Source organism: Paroedura picta, chromosome 1 (genome assembly GCF_049243985.1).
Source record: "Paroedura picta isolate Pp20150507F chromosome 1, Ppicta_v3.0, whole genome shotgun sequence".
Taxonomy (NCBI): domain Eukaryota; kingdom Metazoa; phylum Chordata; class Lepidosauria; order Squamata; family Gekkonidae; genus Paroedura; species Paroedura picta.
The window spans coordinates 148079563-148097855 of record NC_135369.1 but is presented as its reverse complement, the minus strand read 5'-3'; the positions used below and the strand labels follow the sequence as shown (position 1 = coordinate 148097855).

Here is an 18293-nt window from a genome sequence, read left to right as displayed (position 1 = left end):
GCTCAAGGAAGATACACACACACAAACACAAACATTTTTTGTTGGCTTAAACAAGGACACAGCTTTATTAACTCTGCAGGAGAGGAAGCCTGACTTGCAGTCAGATGACCACAAGAACTCAGACCCCAGTGGTACCTGGGGTCCCCCACTGGGAACACAGGTCCCCTTGCCCCTGAGACTGCATCCAAGAGACCACCCAGTTCCCCCACCAGGAATGCAGGTCCCCCATAGGGAAGTGTCCACCTGGGGTGCCAAGAGGCAATGCACAGAAGCCACCCAACACTGTAAACTCTGGGGTGCCAAGAAGGTGCCCACCTCCCTTGGTCCCACCCCAGGCTACCAGGCACTGCAAGCCCCATGCCTCCCCTGCTGGGTTGGCCTGCTAACAGACCTGCCTCGTCATAAGGAGGCCCCCAACCTGGGAGTCCAATGCACAGACCGGATTCTCCCCAGACAGGTTCCATCTCATGCCAAAACCTCCAGCTTTGATGAAATACAATTCAAAAACATTTGACAGTGGCCACTGAAATATGCACAGTATTAGCCAACATAAGTGGGTGGGTGGGAGGGAAGTTGTTCTGGTGGCAATTTGGGAAAGAGGCTGAGCCCCTTCCACATGGTGCATTTTAAGGTGCCCCCCGGGGCTCATGCCTCCCAGCCCATGTCATGAAAGTGGCACACAATTGACATGTCCACCCTATGCACTGCCATGTCCAACCTTGTTACCCCAGCGTGTCCTCCTAACCGCCCGGCTCCTCCACTGCATCAATGGCGGCTGGTTGGTAAGTCTTCACTTCTTTTTGCCAAAGATTGAGGGGAGGGGAGGTTCATTTGCAATTTCCCTTCCTTTTAGTCCATATCTCCCCTTCAGAATTCTACAAGGACATTGACTTTGTGTATTTCTCTACCTCCCTCTCTCCCCTTTTTCTGATTCTCACCTGCTGTCAATGGTCCATGCCTCCTGAACCCTGGCCAGTCTTCTTTAAGCTACTTGCTTTTGTTTTGGTTCATTTATAAAGTCATATTATTCTGTATATCTGAGATGTTTGCCATATATATAGAAACAACCATCTTGTGTATAGGGGGCAGAGTTTTGCTTTTCTTGTGATTGGCGTGAACTATTAAATACAGCAATTATTTATGTGACTCATTAGGTTAGGTTACAAATTGGCTTGTCACTTTCATGATGAATTCTAAATCTAGGGATAAGAGACCATTTATATGCTTCACCACGAGCTCAGAAATAAGCAGTTGTTAAAAGTAGTTCAATGCACTTTAAGAAATGCTGAAGTATCATTGGTTTTCTGCATACGTTCCTAGTAAAATAATCAGAAGGCTGCTTCACTTGAGGAGCTAGTTCTCAAGTTCTTTGAAGTAGCATATGAACATACTCTGAGAAATATCATAGGAAGGTCTATTCAAAATCCCACTCTGCTCTGTTCAATTGAGCTTGCCCTCAGGAAAGTGTTACTAGGTTTGTACTTTTGTTCTAGTCCTTCTCTATCCACTGAGTGATACATTTGGAAACTATATTTATGAGCAGAAAGAACAGACAAAAGCCCAGGCACTGTATTACCACTATACTTACCACATTAATAATAATAATAATAATAATAATAATAATAATAATAATAATAATAATAATAATAATAATAAATGTATAGTCCATCCTTTCCAGAATAGCCCAGGCAAAAGTACCACTTAAAATAACTGACTGTGGCTTATTCAAGTTAAAAATAAAGGTCTTGGTGTAGAACAGACTTTCCAAGAATAAGTAAATTTGTGATTCTTTGTATTATCTAATTTTTCATAATATTTACCCCCATTTGTAATGTACACTAACGATGTCTCCATGATGGGGGCTAACTGATAAGCAGTGATTCCAGTTGCTCTCAGGATCTCTTGTTAAGTGGACCAATTATGGTCAGATAAGGAGTATTTTTTTGCTTTGATATCCCCTCTAAGATACGAGGAGTCTTTTTGTCACACTGCATGGAGAAAACAAAGCAGGGATGCCTGACTCTAGGTTTTATCTCTGTTGGTACAATCCAGACCTTACTAAGAGAAATTGGTTTGACATACCACCTAAGCCAGCCTGGATTTCTTTTATTTTTCTTCTGCTTTTTAAAGAAAAAAAATGGAACTTGTTTCACTTAGCTATCTTGTCTTTTGAAAAGTCTTCTTTTGATTAAATTGGAATTTAGCCAACTATTTCAAAAGCTATGACTGGACTCTGCTGGAATTTGTGAGTATTTCTTATTATCTCTATAAAAGCAAGAAGAAAGACAGTGTCTCTCAAACTACTGGAATCTTTACACCGCCCGTGGCGCCATGGGCGCCACGGACTAAATAAAAGAGTAAGCTGTTCTGGGGCGAGATGTGTCCGGGATGAGGAAGGGTCCGGATTGGACCCTTCCTCATGACAGATAATCGGAGGGACCAATTGGCAGGCGCGAAGTGCCTACCGATTGGTCCCTCTGATTCCCAGCCCCAGCAATTGCGAGCCGTGCGCAGCGTGGCTCGCAGTTGCTCCTGGCCTGACGCGGCGAGAGGCGCTTTGCGCCTCTCACCGCATCAGGCCGCAGTCCGAGGGAGCCCCCGGCAGTCGCGCAGAGCGCGGCTGCCGGGGGCTCCCTGTCCGGCGGCCTGACGCCCGAGGGAACCCCCAGCAGTCGCGCGGAGCGCGGCTGCCAGGGGATCCCTGCCCGGCGGCCTGATGCAAGACCGCCGGCAAGTCGCCCGACCCAGCAGCCCACCAACGCAAGCTTAGCTGAGATGTGGGCGGCGGCAGCAACGCGATTGACGGTGGCGCCGTGATTGGTGGCGCCGGAAGAGCCGCCATCACTGGAGGAAGCGGCGCCGTGATCGCAGGTGGCACCCGCCCAGCGAACGGCGGTGCCCGGGCCGCGATAGGCGGAGGAGCCATGCTTTGCTGCGCCCAGCCGCGGCAGCAACTCGCCCGCCACTGCCACGGGCCACTGAGAAACCGCCGAGGAGACGCAGCACGGCGAAAAGCCACCGAGGAGCCACGTCAGGAGCCGACAAGGAGCAGCCAGCAGAAGCCGCGGAGGTGCCGCCGAGGAGACACCGCAGTCCAGCGCGCCGAGGAGCCCAACCCGCCCAACCCACAGCCCAACATGCCGAGGAGCCGCCGAGGAGCCGCCGCCCGCCTCCTCTTTCTGGTAGCCTTCCGTCCCTCGCTCTGGCCCCCGCCTGCTAGAGCCCATTGTAATCTTTATACAATGGGCTTTTTTACTAGTTTAACTATATTGTGCTAACTAAAGACCAAAGACAAGACTAATAATATGACTGCCACAAATCCATAATGATCTGCAAACACTGACTGCTACACAGCATATCCAAGATGGAGATCCATTCCAACTGCTGCGGGTGAGATGAAAAGCTATTCCATCCAAACTGAAGCTGAGAGCCAACATATTGTCTCAGTAAGACCGTTTATGCACTGGAGGTTTCATGCTGTGCTGCAGGCTGGAGTTTTAGTCATGGCAGATTGCCCCACCTCTTCCTGCACCCACATAGGAGAGCATTTGGCCTGGTGCACCTCATCCGCCCCCGATCTGTGCTTCTGCATGGGAGCTGGGGCAGTGAAGTTCCCAGTGCACAAACGGTCTAAGACAGAGGTCTCCAACCCCTCGCTGTTAAGGCCATGGTACTGGGCCGCCAGTGGCCACACCTGCCTTCCCCTCCCCCCGCAGCGAGAGGGGGGGAAGAGGCAGGCGCGGCCGCTGGCATGCCAGCGACGCAAACGCATATGCACGGAGCCGCCGCGCATGTGTGTTTGTGCCCCCTGCTGGCGAAAACGTGCACGTGCGGCTGTTCTGAGCATGCGAGTTAGCGCCACCTAGTGGCGAAAACGCACATGTGCGGCAACTGCGCGTGCGCGTTTACATGCAGCTGCTGTGGCCGGGCCGCCGGCTCTCTCCCACTCTTGGAGGCGGTCCCCGACTACAAGAAGGTTGGGGACCGCTGGTCTAAGAGATCCAGGATGGGAAATTAAAAAATATTCTGGAAATAAACATGAATTTGGGAGTGAATCTTATATCAGAATTTAATGGGAAAGAAAAGGGGGAGATATTTAACACTGAGAAATAACTACGGGGGAAAATGTTAGATTAAGAAATTATATTAACTGAAGGGGTAAAACCGAGGACAAAGGGAATAGTTATTCTATTTTTATTACTTAGCTTTCCCCCTGTCTTCTCATCATCATGTTTTCTGCTTTTTTTCATGCTAATCCTACTTTTATATTTCAGTGAGATTTTTTTCTAAAAAAAAAAGGGAATTGAATGTTTAGCATTGGTCAGCAATTAGGGGGATAATATTTCATGTAGGATTTTTAATGGGGGTATAATTTGTTGTAGTTGTTGTGTGCGAAGCCGTGTCCGACCCATTGCGACTTCATGGACAATAATCCTCCAGGCCTATAATTACTTTCCTCTTTTTTGTGATAAAAGGTGAGCAAGTTATTGTTAGTATCTAATTTGGACAAATGATACCATAAAGATGACACTATTATTATTGATACAGAAATATAATATTAATCTACTGCAATGTAAAATATTGTTTATTATGATTTAGTCTAATTGGACTTAATCTATAACCATAATAACATTATTTTCAGGTGCAGATGACACACTCACTAAAACCCACTACAATTGTCCCTCAGTGGGAGACATATATCCAATAGGGAGAGGGCACTCCCCCACTGAGGGCCATCCTCCTCCTCCTCTTTTATGCTGCTTTCAGACACTTGGGAGGAGGAAGAGCCAGCAGAAAGTAGACCAGGGAGTAGGAGAGAAAGATAGCTGTGCTCTATGGTACCACACTGGTCTGACTCACTGGCAGAAGTGCTGTGCTTCCAAGCCGTCTGGCCTCTGGGCAGTGGGGGAGGCAGCTGACCATGCTCTGCTGTGGACTCAGCACAGGCCCTTGTGGCCCAGCCTCCATGGCTGGGCTGCTGTGCTCAACAGGAACCATGCTTCCCCTTTAAGAACCTCCTTTATAAATGGGCTTTGATCCTAGTATAAAATATAGCTTGGATTCATTAACTTGATAGCAAAAATAGACACTGGGTGTCCCGCTTGTATTACATAGATCTCTGCCCCCCCCCAACACTGATTAGTACAAACTTCTTGTTTTGATTAGTTTAGTTTTAAAGACACCATAGGCACACAAAAAGTTTTGATGGGAAAATATTTTTCTCCTTTTTGGTCTTTTTCTACCAAAATATACTAAAAAAATGAATGAATAGTTGCTTTGAATTTTAATTATATTTTTGATGTGGAAACATCTACTGGTGCGGCCCCTCAAATGGATGTGACTACAGACACGATGTAATAGTCCCACCCCAGGGAGTGCACCAGTAGATGGAGAGTGTGGGTGGTCTTGAAGAACAAGCATTGGTGGCTGGCAACACTCAGAGCCAAACTCTGTTCACCAAAGTGATGCCTGCCTGTCTTCTAAGGCTGCCCATGCCCTCAGGAAAGCATGGGCAGCCTTGGAGGATGAATGGTGGGGGCAGCAGCAGCTGCTTATCCCCATTTGCCGCACTACTGCTGTCTGTCCTCCAAGGCTGCCTTCGCCCTTAGGAGAGCATGGATGAGTGGAGGAGGCAGTGCAGTGGGCAGGGCCTGGCATCGGTACTCGCAAATCACTGAAGCAGATTTCTTGTCCAACCTCCTCCCACTGCTATCTCTGCTTCTTCCCCTGCTGCCAGCACTTCTACTCCTTTTTTTCAGTAAATGTATTATAACATGTATTTCTATGTAAATGTAATGTTTTAACAATCAATCAATCATACTTTATTATGGTAACTGACCAAATAAGAAACCACCTCATTTAAAAACTCAGTCATACAATAAAATCTGAGTTACAACGTTAAAATTAATACAAAATATTAATGATTTGATAAACTTACATAATATATATCAGTAAATGTTTAAGATTAGTTAAATTAGGTATAACCCTAACTGTGTTCCCTAAGCTCTTTTCTGATCAATAGGCCATCCATCCATACTTGGCAAACTTCCATGTCAGCTTCTGATTTTTATCAGCTAACATGATTGAAAGAAAAGTTCTTCTACTCTGGCCAAGATAAGATGCAAGAATGGGATTAATAAGTGCTTCTCTGATCCTATGATAGAGCCTGTGGTAACTATATTGTAACATGCATTTTTATGTATATGTAATGTTTACATACAGTGGGTGACATGGAATTTGAACTCGTTTCAAGCAGCAATCTAAGTTTATACTAGAATTTTTATTTATTTATTTTAAAAATCATTAAGTTTTCCTTGTCTTTGGATCAATTAGGTAATGCGGAAGGTAGAATGTTTTTGTTTTCTCTAAATTTGTTCTTCTGTTGGTACACTTTGGGCTTTCCTGTATTTTCAACTTATTCCCATATCACCCTGACTGTCCAGCAATTATGCTGTCTACTAATCAAATACTGGATCAGGTTTAAGGTGCTGATATTTACCTTCAAGAGCCTCTTGTGGCACAGAGTGGTAAGCAGCCAAAATGCTGTCTGAAAGCTCTGTCCATGAGGCTGGGAGTTCAATCCCAGCAGCCGGCTCAAGGTTGACTCAGCCTTCCATCCTTCCGAGGTCAGTAAAATGAGTACCCAGCTTGCTGGGGGGTAAACGGTAATGACTGGGAAAGGCACTGGCAAACCACCCCGTATTGAGTCTGCCATGAAAACGCTGGAGGGCGTCACCCCAAGGGTCAGACATGACTCCGTGCTTGCACAGGGGAAACCTTTACCTTTATTTACCTTCAAAGGCCATATGTGAACAGAGTCTTGTTTGCCTCAAGGACCATCTGCTCATCTGTATTCTCTGAAAAGTGACACTCTATCTACTCAAACAATTTGGTGATCCCTTGCCTCAAAGAAATCCACTTGGCCTTGAATAGATCCAGAGCCTTTTCATCCATGGCCCCAACCTGGTGGAACGAGCTCCCCAATGAAATCAAGACCCTATCAGAAAACAGTTCCATAGGGTCTGCAAAATGGAGCTCTTCTACCAGGTTTTCAGATGAAGTCAATGATCCCCCCCCCTCCAACATACAGCCTGGTCTCCAGTTATGCAACCTTGACACTCAGCATGTTCCTAACTGTTTTCGTTATCCCTTTCTAACTTTTGTTTGGTTGTGATTACTCAAATGTTGTTATTGTTATAACTGCTTATAACTTTGGCTCGTTCATACCATTCAGAATGTTTCAATGTACCTTTCCACTTCCCACTGGTTCTATGTACACTGCCCTGAGATATAACGTAATTGCATAAATAAAAAGATAGATAAATAAATAAAATATATTGATATGCCATTGTAATCGTAGATTTAGTATGTTCTCTGAATTCCCAGAATTCTTGTTTACAAAGTAAGTCAATAGCTTCTTCCCTTGTGAAGAATCAAGAGAAAAGGGTTATTACACAAGGGAATGAGCTAGAGATCTACTTTTCTAAAAATGAGAGTTGGGAATTCAGATAAACCAATCATTACAAACATATATCACTTTATTAACATTTTAGTGCCTTTAAAAATGAAAAATAAAACTACTTGTCTTCAGGGCAGGGGAAATGAGAGGGAATGGTTTGATGAGGATGATAGTCTAATCAACAAAAAGTGGGCTGGATGTGGGTGAGAGAAAGAAAACCAACAGGATCATTGCACATAGGGACAAAGGTAACTCAACATGGGCTTACAGGGAAAAAATTGAGGTAAAAGTGTCCGCAAAAGAATCGGAAAAAATAGGGCGGAAAGCCTGAAGCACAACCTAGAGGCAGAAAAATGCATGCTGAAATCAGGGGGATAAATCATAGCACTACAGAGCCAGGACCAATGGCATGCTTATTAAAAATCCTACTTTGCCTGCAACTAAATAAATGGCATTCAAATTCCTTGACTAAAATTGTTGTGGTTGCTGTACTCAGCAAAATGCATACAGATGGCATCCCTTGGAGTGGGATTAACCCAAATCTCACATGAAGTGATTTTATCACTATGCTTATGACCGTAAAGACAATTTCTGTTCATTAAAGGCAGACACATCTTATTGAACTCCCTGATTTCAGCTCCACTGGGAATTGGTGAAACCAGAGACAGTTCCTTGTATTTAATGCTTCAGAGATCTTAGAGTGCTAAACACTTTCTTTTAAATATTGTCTCTTGTATGGGTCGTTATCTGTTTTTAAATGGAGCACTAGTTTCAATCAAGGGCTGTAATAAATCAAAGAAAGATAAAAACTGTAGCAATTTCCTTCTGTATTCACATACCATGATTGAATTTTTGAAAAAAAATGAAGAACTTACGACAACAACAGCAATGAAATCCCAGTGCCTACCTAGTGCAAGTGCCTCCATTGCGGCATGGATGATAGTCACAAACAGGGACATTGCAGTTCTCAATGTTTCTTCCTCCCATGGCCTCATCTATGACAAACAATTCTTTGTTGTTCACTTGGAACTCTCGAATGCAGCCTCTGAAGCCAGAAATCGCCCCAGCACCTGGATGAATCTTAACGTGAGGAGGGACATTTCCAAGGAATATGGACCCAAAGGTAACCTGCAAAGGATTACAAAAAGCCATTAACAATCATGGCAGCTCTCTATTGCATTCAAAAGACAAGTGGAAAGAAAGGAATAAAGAAACAAGTGTGGTGGTTCTGCCCTGTCATTTTGTCTAACACATGGTCCTTTCTCCGCCAATAGCACAAACCTGCTCACTGTATAGGTGTATCAATTTATGTGTAGATTATGCATAAATTTAAGGAAGGAATAGGGAGATTGTATGGACTAAACTACACATTTTACTTATGGCTGGAAACATTTTCCCCAGACTAATCACTAGTGCAAATCTGATGGCAATTCACAGAAGTTGTTCATCTCAGTGGGGAGTGCAGGAGAATTTACAGTAGATTGTCATGTTTGTTTGTTTATTATATTTATATACTGCCCTCCCCTGTGGCAACTAATATGGAATTAATTAAAATCCCCAGAACTATGAGAAATTAAAATAAACATGTTCCAGTTGGTCTTTGGATATTGTCTGATAGGTTCACCTCAGTTAGTCGATGCATCAGAAAGACTTCTTGTCGCATTAGTGAATTTTCATTTGTGGTCATTTCAATTATGCAGCATCCACCGTTACTGCCAAAAGGCAACCTGTAGCTGAAAAGAAATAGCAGTAGGGATAGTTTCTTTTAGAAAACATATAACTGTGAGAGTTTTATTCCAAAAGCCAAAGTGGGTTCATATTTATTTTATTTATTCTTTGATTTTTACCCCACCCCTCCTGGCATGCCAACTCGGAACGGTTTCCAACATTATTACATAAAAACATATACAGTGTTGTAATACTTAAAAAGATCACCTTAAAATAACCATACTAGCTGTATAGGCAAAACATTTAAGAACATCTTGGTTCTGGGAGGGGTATCTATATAGAGGGAGCCCAGATGGTGTTAAATTGAAGCTGTCTTAGTGTTCGTTGGCCCCAACTAAATGCCTAGTGGAAGAACTCCATCTTATAGGCTCTGTGGAACAGACCCAGTTCCTCTAGGGCCCTTTGTTCTTCTGGGAGCTCATTCCATCATGTTGGGGCCAGGACTGAGAAGGCCCTGGCTCTGGTTTAGGTCTTCTTTTGGGCCAGGAGTCACTAATTTGTTCATGCTAGATGATCTTAGTGTCCTTTGGGGGACATAGTTGGCCAAGTGGTCCCTCAAGTACACCAAGCCCGGACCACATATATATTCAAAAATTCACACTTGATCATGGTGGGTCACCAGCAGGCTTATTGATCAGACTGGAGGCACTGTTTGCAGGATACTTCCACTCAAGGCCATGAATAGGCTAAGAAAATTGGTACACTTTCTCAGAGCTTTAGGGATCCTGTGTTGCCTGGACTAGGTAGCAAACCAATTACCCTAGTATAGTCAACTTATATATTTCAGAAATACAATTGATTTATTTTTAATTCTCGTATGTCTATTATCTATTGACAATGTATCTATTGATATAATGATATATGTATATATTTTGACTTCATTTCAGAACAATACACACAGTGATCATAAGTTCACAAATTGTGGTATCCAAATGAAGGTTTAGATCTTCCATAATATTCTCCTTGTAGCAAGAGCTCCATACACTTACACAGCAAAACATGGGTCTAGGACCAGAACACCAAACTTGGCCACAGATTTGAGACTAGATCACATACTTTCAGATACCTTAAAAATCCCTCTAATGATCTTCGAGAAGTTGAAATATATACCAAATGAGCATTTGAGGGCAAAATCTTTGCATATGTAAGTGAACACAGATAAACTGAAAGTGCTGTGTTGACATATGCTTTCCCTAGTGCAGGCGGGTGAGTGTTCAGAAGTAATATCAATGTTGAATGATAGCAAACTCTCTAGGTAGAAATTTCCCCTTTCTGGTCTACAGGGGAAATAGAAACAGAATGCAAAATGAAGGACTGCACCTCTGAGCATCAAGATTACATTGTGATATAGTTATCACAACTCATGAAGGATGCTATTAATGTGTACTCTGGCACTGAGCTTCAGAGATAAGAGGAATATAAGGTTACAGGAATTTGTAAAATAAATACAAGGAATGTTCAATAAACTATTGAGAATTCTTTGGGGCTTTAAACTGTGATAATATCAGGTGTAGGAGAATACTATGTACATTATCAACCATACAAGACCATCTCAAAGGATACCTTTCACATAACCATTTTTACATTATCATTTTGTAAGGAAACAAGTATGCTCTAATTATTATTTCAGTCCTTGTCAAATGTGAGCTTAATTATGAAATGAGTATTCAATTCCATGAAATTACTCTTTCTTACCATGCTCCATTTTGAATTTCTGGCTGGAAACTTGAAGCTAACATTTGTATGCAGAGACCCATTAACATACAGGTGCATATATGAATTTCTTACAAGTTTAAGGACCCCCATTCAATGTAACAGAAGTTCAATGTGCGCAACAAAATGAAAGTACCACATGTTTATCCTTCCATTGAGCTGGGAAAGCATTTCACTTTGGCAAGCCATAAGTTTGATGAACTTTGCGTGCCTGGAAAAGTTTACTCTATCAGAACATACTATATTAGCTTTTTGTGGGCATTTTTTCATAGTGACACTAGTGGGCTGTTACCGCAGGTCTTAGGGTCAACTTGCTAAGAGACTGAGTACACAACAGCTGCGTCTCATCTCTAAGTAAGACCACTCGAATCACTGTAGCACTCACCAGTACTGCTCCTCATGTCCCAGGCAACACACCTAGGAGATGTGCAACCTGAAAACTGATGGTGAAAAAAATTGTAAGTGGACAAACAAACCAATCCTACAGAGGCTCTGTAGAGAAAGCCCCTCATTACTAAAGCTCTGGAGGTTAGAATCATAGAATCATAGAGTTGGAAGGGGCCATACAGGCCATCTAGTCCAACCCCCTGCTCAACGCAGGATTAGCCCTAAGCATCCTAAAGCATCCAAGAAAAGTGTGTATCCAACCTTTGCTTGAAGACTGCCAGTGAGGGGGAGCTCACCACCTCCTTAGGCAGCCTATTCCACTGCTGAACTACTCTGACTGTGAAAAACTTTTTCCTGATATCTAGCCTATATCGTTGTACTTGAAGTTTAAACCCATTACTGCGTGTCCTCTCCTCTGCAGCCAACAGAAACAGCATCCTGCCCTCCTCCAAGTGACAACCTTTCAAATACTTAAAGAGGGCTATCATGTCCCCTCTCAACCTCCTTTTCTCCAGGCTGAACATTCCCAAGTCCCTCAACCTATCTTCATAGGGCTTGGTCCCTTGGCCCCAGATCATCTTCGTCGCTCTCCTCTGTACCCTTTCAATTTTATCGATGTCCTTCTTGAAGTGAGGCCTCCAGAACTGCACACAGTACTCCAGGTGTGGTCTGACCAGTGCCGTATACAATGGGACTATGACATCTTGTGATTTTGATGTGATGCCTCTGTTGATACAGCCCAAAATGGCATTTGCCTTTTTTACCGCTGCATCACACTGCCTGCTCATGTTTAGTTTACAATCCACAAGTACCCCAAGGTCTCGTTCACACACAGTGCTACCTAGAAGCGTATCCCCCATCCAGTAGGCATGCTTTTCATTTTTCTGACCCAGATGCAGAACTTTACACTTATCTTTATTAAATTGCATCTTGTTCTCATTTGCCCATTTTTCCATTGTGTTCAGATCTCGTTGAACTCTGTCTCTATCTTCCGGAGTATTTGCCAGTCCTCCCAATTTGGTGTCATCTGCACCTCCACCCCCTCATCTAGATCATTAATAAATATGTTAAAAAGTACCGGGCCGAGCACCGAACCCTGAGGTACCCCGCTACTCACCTCTCTCCAGTCTGATGAAACACCATTGACAACAACTCTTTGAGTGCGGTTCTCTAACCAATTCCCTATCCACCTAACGATCTGAAAATCCAGATTGCAGTCCTTCAACTTATCCATCAGAACATCATGGGGAACCTTGTCAAAAGCTTTACTAAAATCCAAGTAAATGACATCAACCAAATTTCCCCGATCCAGCAAACCTGTTACTTGGTCAAAAAAGGAAACTAGGTTGGTCTGGCAGGACCTGTTGGAGACAAATCCATGCTGACTTCCTTGGATCACCAAATTGTCCTCCAGATGTTTGCAGATCGCTCCCTTTAATATCTGCTCCATTATCTTCCCCACAACAGAGGTCAGACTCACTGGTCTGTAGTTTCCCGGGTCATCCTTCCTCCCTTTTTTGAAGATCGGAATAACGTTTGCTCTTTTCCAGTCCTCCGGGACATCTCCAGTCCTTAAAGAGGTTCCGAAGATGATGGACAAGGGCTGTGCAAGTTCTCTGGAAAGTTCTTTGAGTACTCTCGGGTGCATTTCATCTGGACCAGGGGATTTGAACTCATCCAGTGCAGCTAAATGCCTCTCGACAACCTCTCTATCCATGTTAACCTGCCACCCAGAGACTATCCTTTGGCTACAGCCATCTCTAGATGTGCCTAAACACTTTGACCTGTGGGAAAAAACAGATGTAAAATAGGCACTAAGCCTTTCTGCTTTCTCTGCATCTTTCGTTAGAGTTTGTCCATCCGCACCCAACAGCGGGCCTATTGCCTCCTTTACTTTACGTTTGCTCCTCACGTAACTGAAAAATCTTTTCTTGTTACAGTGGGCTTCCCTGGCCAATCTTAGCTCACTCTCAGCTTTGGCCTTTCTGATGATTGATCTACAGTGCCTAGTAACCTGTAGGTACTCTTCTTTAGAGCTCTGTCCTTCCCTCCATTTCCTGAACATTTTCCTTTTCTTTCTTAGTTCCTCTTGAAGTTCTCTGTTCATCCAAATAGGCTTCTTAGAGCTCCTGCAGTGTTTTCGTATTTCTGGAATAGTCATTGATTGAGCATGCAATAGCTCTTGTTTGAGTAGCGCCCACCCTTCACATGCTCCCTTCCCTTCCAGCATTCTCGTCCATGGTATGACACTCATCATGTCTCTGAGTTTATTAAAGTTTGCCCTACGAAAATCCAACATCCGCGTCTGGCTACAAGCTTCCTTGGCTCCCCATCTCAAAAGGAATTCTATGAGGACATGGTCACTTCCCCCTAGGGTCCCCACCTCCTTCACCTCATCCACCAACTCTTGCCTGTTGGTCAGTATTAAGTCCAGTATGGCTGAACCTCTTGTGGGTTCATCTACCATTTGATAAATGAAATTGTCAGCCAGGCAGGTCAGAAACTTGCATGACTGAGGACGCTTCGCAGAGTTTGTTTCCCAGCACACATCTGGGAAATTGAAGTCACCCATGATGAGTTCCATGATGAGGTTCCTCTTCTCCTTGTAGGTCCTAAATACTTGTCGGAATCATACCCATGTGAGCAGTCTTATCCTGATGCTAGCATAGCACTGATACTCCTACTCTGTATCTTAAACTAATTCTATAAAGGGGTCAAAAATTCACAGAAACACCCCCAGAAAGCAAAAGAGATGAACAATAGCACAAAGTTAAGGGTAGACCAGTGTAGAGTGAGTTGCAGACATTTAGTCTAGAGGTGACCATCACATGGATCACTGTGGCTAGGTGTTCTGGGGTAGGGTGCTAGTAGTTTGGCTCAGCATAGATGGTAGAAACCCTGCCACACTACTCTTGTGACCTGTGCCTCCATAGAGAGGGAGGCATTGAGGATAGCAGAGTGAGCTATTGACAGCCACACCCCGTCCTGGTTGGGTAAACATGCTTCCTCACTTGGACCCTTCTTGCCAGCCACAGGACTTCCATCTTTGAAGGGTTGAGCTTCAGACAGCTGTGCTTGAGCTATCTTGTAACTTCTTCCAGACACCTGACTAAGGCTTTGGAGGGAGAATCAGGACAGTCATCCAACAGAAGGAAGAGCTGGGTGACATTTGCATATTGATGGCATCCTAGCACAAAACTCCACACCAGCTAAACAAGAGGGTGCATAAAGATGTTAAAATAGGGTTGGAGGACTGCTCCCTGTGGGAGTCCACATGTGAGCAACTGGTGGCTTGATAGTCTCTCCTATTGCTGTGCTCTGTCTGCAACCCCAGAGGATGGCGATAAGCCATTTGAGGGCTGTCCCCTGTATCCCACCGTCAGCAAGGCAGTAAGCTAGAAGCTTGTGAGTGACCATATCACTGCTGAGAGGTCTAATAGCACAAGCAGCACTGACCCACCTCAGATCAGCTGGTGGCGGATGTCGTCTGTCAGGGTGATTAGCACTGTTTCTACCCTGGCCAGGTCAGAAGCCTGACTGAGATGGGTCTTGGACTGAGGCTTCTTCCAGGAATACAGATAGTTGATCTGCGACAGCCTTTTCTATCATTTCCCCCAGAAATACTAAGTGTGAGACTGGTCAATAGGTCAATAGTTATCAGGCTCTCTCAGATCTAGATATATTTTTTTCAGCAGTGGGCATACCACTGCCTCTTTTAACCGATCCAGGAATTCTTCCACTGAGAGGGAGAGGTTGATTATTTCTTAGAGGGGGGGGGGTACTTATATCAATTGTTTTTAGTAGCCATGATGGGGAGGGGTCTACTGGGCATGTGGTTGAACATGATGAAGTTAGCATCCTGTCCACTTCAGTCAGAACGAGTCATCTGAAGTTACTCATTGTTCTCTCCAAAGACGGCCAAGGGGCCTCTAGCTCACTTTGTGTGTCTGTTGGAGGGAGGTCACGGCAGAGTGTCAAGATTTTATCTGCGAAGTGGCTCACAAATACCTCACAGCTGTCCTTCATTCAGGGGTGGGAATGAGCATGTGGATACAATGGAAGCCAAGTAAAAGTTGCATTTTACTGACCACTGCCATCTCATAGGCTTTCATCTGTAATCTATAAGATGTTCTCAGTGCTTCATCATAAATCTTCCTCCAAACTTGCTCCAATTATCTTAGCTCCCGTTTCTTTTCACGGAGCTCCTCAGTGTACCAGGGGACCCGCTAGACATGGTGGCAGAGAGGGCATTAGGGAGCTATCTCATCAATGATGGACAGTATCTGGTCATGACAGTCATTGACCAAACCATTTAGAGAAGTGCTTAGAGGCACTGGGTCCCACAGAGCATTCAGGAATCTATTTGGATCTGTTAGTCTTTGCAGGCAAGCTAAAATCTGCTTGGCACCCAGTTGAGGAGGGGGTGGCATTTGTAGTCAGGCATTCAGAGTGTAGTGGCCTGACCATGGCATGACATTTGCTGCAACCATATCCACGTCCAACCATGCACTGAAAATAAGGTCCAGGGTGTGGCCTGGCTGATGAGAAGGCACTGACAAATTGTGAGAGCCCTAGTGTCACCATGGCTGACACCATATCCAGCCCTTTTCCAGAGTGTTTCAGCTCAGTATGGTTTAAGTACCCCATGATTACTAATTTGTAATGCCCAGGTCACTGCCTCCTTCAGCAGGGCTGGCAGGGCATCTGGTGGTGCATTGAGTGTGTTGTACACTTAACCAGATGGCCATGCTCTTAGTTGTGCCCCCACCCTAGGCCAACACATTCTGTTCCTGGGTTTGACGGTGCAGGCAGTGCTCGGAAGGAGAAATCTTCCTGGATTAGGATTGCTACCCCTCCTCCCCACCCTGCAGTCCATGACTGACAAAGGATGGGAAACGTAGCAGAGGCTTGTTCTTTAAGGGTGACTGTTTCACTCTCCCTGACCCAGGTTTCCTTCATGCATGCCAAGTCTTCTCTGTGCTCTGCAAAGTAGGATTGCAGTGCAGAGGCTTTGTTGTTGATTGACTTGGCATTGCAGAGCATCAGTGTCGGAGGCAGGTTTTTCACCTTTGCCTCCACGCTAGTGACTCAAGAGATGGGATGGAGATTAGAAGGGGTTCAAGTACGGTCATATCTCAAATCCCTTTTCTTATCCAACCTCCTCCCACTGCTATCTCTGCTTCTTCCTCTCATTATTAGGATCCTCTTGGGGCTCCCGTTGTTGGTTTTCTCTCATATTTGCCCGGTGTTTGTGGGCAGTCCATGTCTGATGTTATGTTCTAGTTCCTATAGTTTGACTTTCCTATGGGTTTTCAGTTGGTTTCTTTCTTTTTCGGTGGGGGCTCTTTCCTGTGCCCCAGCTTCCTGTTTGGGTTGGATGATTGTTTCCTTTTGGCTTGGTTAATGTGGGAATTTATTTGTTTCTGAGGGTCTAGTCCTGATCATCTGTCATAACATCTCGGATTTGCCCCATCCAGGTGTTGCTGTTGACATTTGTTAATTTTGCAAGCTGTGGGGCAGGGGATAGAGATAGTGTATATAAGTGAGTTGAAATATGGGTTAGGGTGAGTTGTTTAATTTCCAGGGATGGTTATCACTGTTAATATTGAATTAATCAATTTTAGAGAGTAGTTATTGCTAGTCTATTGGAGTTAGGATAGTTTTATTTTAATTTCAGGGGGTGAGTATTGCTTATCAATTTTCATTAGTATATTTCAGGGGTAGGTCTCATCAATTGATTTGTATTAATTAATTTCAGGGGGTGGGTCTTCTCAATTAGAGTGAATTATAGGGATCCTAGAGCCTCTTGTGGCGCAGAGTGGTAAGGCAGCCGCCTGACAGCTTTGCCCATGAGGCTGGGAGTTCAATCCCAGCAGCCGGCTCAAGGTTGACTCAGCCTTCCATCCTTCCGAGGTTGGTAAAATGAGTACCCAGCTTGCTGGGGGGTAAACGGTAATGACTGGGGAAGGCACTGGCAAACCACCCCGTATTGAGTCTGCCAAGAAAACGCTAGAGGGCGTCACCCCAAGGGTCAGACATGACTCGGTGCTTGCACAGGGGATACCTTTACCTTTACCTTTATAGGGATGCTAAAGTAGTTGTCTTAGGTTGGTTGCTTTTGATTAGTTGAATGGAGATTTGGGGGTTGAGTCGATCAGAGTTCGTAGTGGTTTCTGGGGAGAATTGATTTCCAGGTGTTTAGTTTTGGCGCATTGCTTTTGTTTCACACATGTGCCAGAATTTTCCCACCAGGCCTTTCCTGCCAAATTTGCAGCCTAATAGGGAAAGCCTGGTCTAATTTATGGGAGGGGGATCTCTTTCTTGGTCCCCCATGTCCCTTCGTATGTTCCCATTTCCCCTTTCCTATAGATTCCACTACCGGTCCCTTTTCTTGGGGACATTTTTTCCTGTTGTCCGCCCCCTCTCCCGGGTGCTGATTGACTGTCCTACATACCTACCAGCAAGAACCTATGCACCACACCTCTGTTGAATCATGGGATTAATTCTTGCCACCACCTTTTAGTTGCCTGAGTAAACTTCATGCTTTATGGATACCTCCCCACTAACAATTCAAGCTGCATGTCTTATCAGATGCCAGCATGTGGGGAATGTGGAACCCAGAGACCCTCTCCCTTCTCAAAATAGTTTACCTATGTACACACTGGAGTGCCCCCCCCCCCGGATGTGAGCAGTGTGCTTGAAAAAATAACCAGGGGGTCGGACTGCTATAAAATAAAAAAACTACTGTGGAACAAATGACACACTGCACATCTATACAGGGTTCCCCTCTTCAATACATGAGAAACTATATATTATAGAGTATACAAATATTTACCTACCTGGAAATATTTTATTTATAATTTAAAAATTGAGCAGAATTCCTGAAAATCGGGCCAGCAAATATGGTCACGTATCAAGCGCTTTGAAACCAAACATTTAACAGGTCACATTTGAGAGAAAAATGATTTCCTGGTACAGCCTGAAGACATTTTAAGTAGTAGTTTTC

At 44.4% G+C, this 18293-nt stretch overlaps 1 protein-coding gene across 1 annotated transcript in view; it reads right to left on the bottom strand.

Annotated features, from left to right (window-relative positions):
• LOC143822494 (protein eyes shut homolog) overlaps positions 1-18293 on the bottom strand; it is a 672231-nt gene that overhangs the window by 95102 nt on the left and 558836 nt on the right. The window contains exons 25-26 of the mRNA XM_077307707.1: positions 9084-9192; positions 8367-8587 (exon numbers count right to left, since the gene is read on the bottom strand). Coding sequence (XP_077163822.1) covers positions 8367-8587; positions 9084-9192 — 330 coding nt within the window. The remainder of the gene's footprint in view (positions 1-8366; positions 8588-9083; positions 9193-18293) is intronic.